Source organism: Oryzias melastigma, linkage group LG13 (genome assembly GCF_002922805.2).
Source record: "Oryzias melastigma strain HK-1 linkage group LG13, ASM292280v2, whole genome shotgun sequence".
Taxonomy (NCBI): Eukaryota; Metazoa; Chordata; class Actinopteri; order Beloniformes; family Adrianichthyidae; genus Oryzias; species Oryzias melastigma.
Genome location: NC_050524.1, coordinates 13,797,052 through 13,799,268, shown reverse-complemented (window position 1 = coordinate 13,799,268; position 2,217 = coordinate 13,797,052). Strand labels below are relative to the sequence as shown.

The 2,217-nt window shown below is 36.3% G+C and overlaps 1 protein-coding gene across 1 annotated transcript in view; it reads left to right on the top strand.

Moving 5' to 3' along the window:
* The window catches only part of LOC112149947 (extracellular calcium-sensing receptor), a 4,559-nt gene extending 3,414 nt beyond the window's left edge, over positions 1-1,145 (top strand). The window contains exon 6 of the mRNA XM_024277959.2: positions 1-1,145. Coding sequence (XP_024133727.2) covers positions 1-562 — 562 coding nt within the window. The 3' untranslated portion in view covers positions 563-1,145.
* Positions 1,146-2,217: the final 1,072 nt, after the last annotated feature.

The window sequence follows — 2,217 nt, the reverse complement described above, 5'->3', positions numbered from 1 at the left end:
TTGTGTTCTTGGGAAAACAATAGTGGTCCTGATGGCCTTTAAAGCCAGACTTCCAGGTGGAAACATGATGAAATGGTTTGGGCCAATACAGCAGAGACTCAGCGTTCTTGGGCTCACTCTCATTCAAGTTATCATCTGTGTCCTCTGGTTAACCATTTCCCCTCCTTTTCCTTTCAAGAATTTTCAAGAACTTAGAGATAAAATCATCTTGGAGTGCGCTCTGGGCTCAGATTTGGGTTTCTGGGCCGGGCTCGGGTATATCGGTCTTCTGGCCATCTTGTGTTTCATTTCTGCGTTTTTGGCTCGGAAACTCCCCGATAACTTCAACGAAGCCAAATTCATCACATTCAGCATGCTGATATTCTGTGCAGTTTGGCTCACATTCATCCCAGCGTACGTCAGCTCTCCGGGGAAGTTCAGCGTTGCTGTGGAAATCTTTGCCATCCTTGCTTCCAGTTTTGGGCTGCTCATTTGTATTTTCTTTCCTAAATGTTACGTCATCCTACTCAAACCGGAGAAAAACACAAAGAAATATATGATGGGTAAAGGAGCATCAAAATAAAAAATAAAGTTGATGCAAATTTTATTTTTAACTTTTTTTTTTACTTTAGGGTATCTTTTAGCTCTTTTGTATAAGTACATACGGAGAACAGACTAAGTCAAATGACATATTGCTGTAGTATTTTTGTCATAATGGGAGACATATATAAAGAAACTAAAATTTAAAATTCCAATTCTGAGTATTTCTTTATACAAATTGTTGTGAATTTGACAAATCTTGTAATTGTTATAAATAAACTCAGCAGACCACAAACTTCCTGGTCTTCTCCATTCTGATGCATCCACTGTCAGATAAATAGATCCATGTCCATCTTCTTCCAAGCAGACATCTGGCTAAAAACTGTACGGCAGGAAAGCTCCAATATTTTGTGCCATTTTTGTTTCTCTATTAATATTATCTTGGATTGTGAGGGGCTGTAAGCTAGCAGGAGAGAGTGCTAGCTCGCTTGCCTCGACACCAGAAGCCCTTGCAAAACTTCAGAGGTGAATTTCTGATGAACTCCTGCCGCTCTGCAGAAACTATGGAAAACTGCAGTTTTGTTTTTATTTGGACCAAAAATGGCATAATCATAATTTAAAGATAAATGGGAACAATAAATCAAAAGATGAATGAAGTGGGACTTTAAATTAAATTTAAAGTTTACATTTAAATTCACATTTAATTCTTGTTTTTTACAGTTCACTGTAATCATGCTTCAACTGTTTATTTAATAACATGTTATCATTACATTTCTATTTACATTTTTATTTAGTTCTGGTCAGATCCAAAACACATAGCTGGTCTCCTCTTTGTCAAGCATGAAAGCTCCCCTCTACATTTGTCTTGACCAAACAAAGAAACTTGGTCTCAGTTTCAACGTGGGTACTAGTATTTTTACACATAGTTTAAATGTCTCCTCACATTACATCATCTGCATCAATCCACACCAATAACTGAGGAGATTGCTGATCACTCCTGGCTTCATCCAACTCATTTAGCATTCATGAATGAGTTGAATTTCTACATCATTACAGAAGGTGGCAATGTTCTCTGCTCTTGTCACAGCTTATCTACTTTATCAAACACATTTGCAGTAGATTTGTTTCAAGTTTAGCAGATACTCTACTTCAGATCCAGATTAGATGGCCTTATTTGTCAACAGGTTAGAATTTTTTAGCTGCAATCTAAATAGAAATAGTTTATATTTTGCCCAATGCAGAACAGGTACAAAGAGTATCATTGCAAAATAGTCTTTTCTGTGTGGAGTTTGCATGTTCTCTCTGTGCATGCATGTTTTCTCCAACCACTCTGGTCTCCCAAAGTCCAAAAACATGCTTTACAGAGAAAGGTTTTCACTGTAAATTAAGATTTTTTTCAATTTACTTAAAGCAGTAAATAAATATTAAAATAATGTACATATGCAATAATTATTGAAATGGTTATGTTCTGTTATATTTCATGTTCAGTGCACAAACTTACTCTTCTAAATCTTAGCAAATCATACTGTGGAATTCTTCTGAATGCAGGCAGAGTATTAAGTGTCTAGAAAGAGGGTACACTATTGACCGAAACAACTCCAACATGGAGCAAATTGCATCCTGTTCAAACTGCATCCTGTTCGTAGGCCTTAAATGAAGACTACGTTTTTCAAGACCAAAAAAAAAAAAAAAACCAAA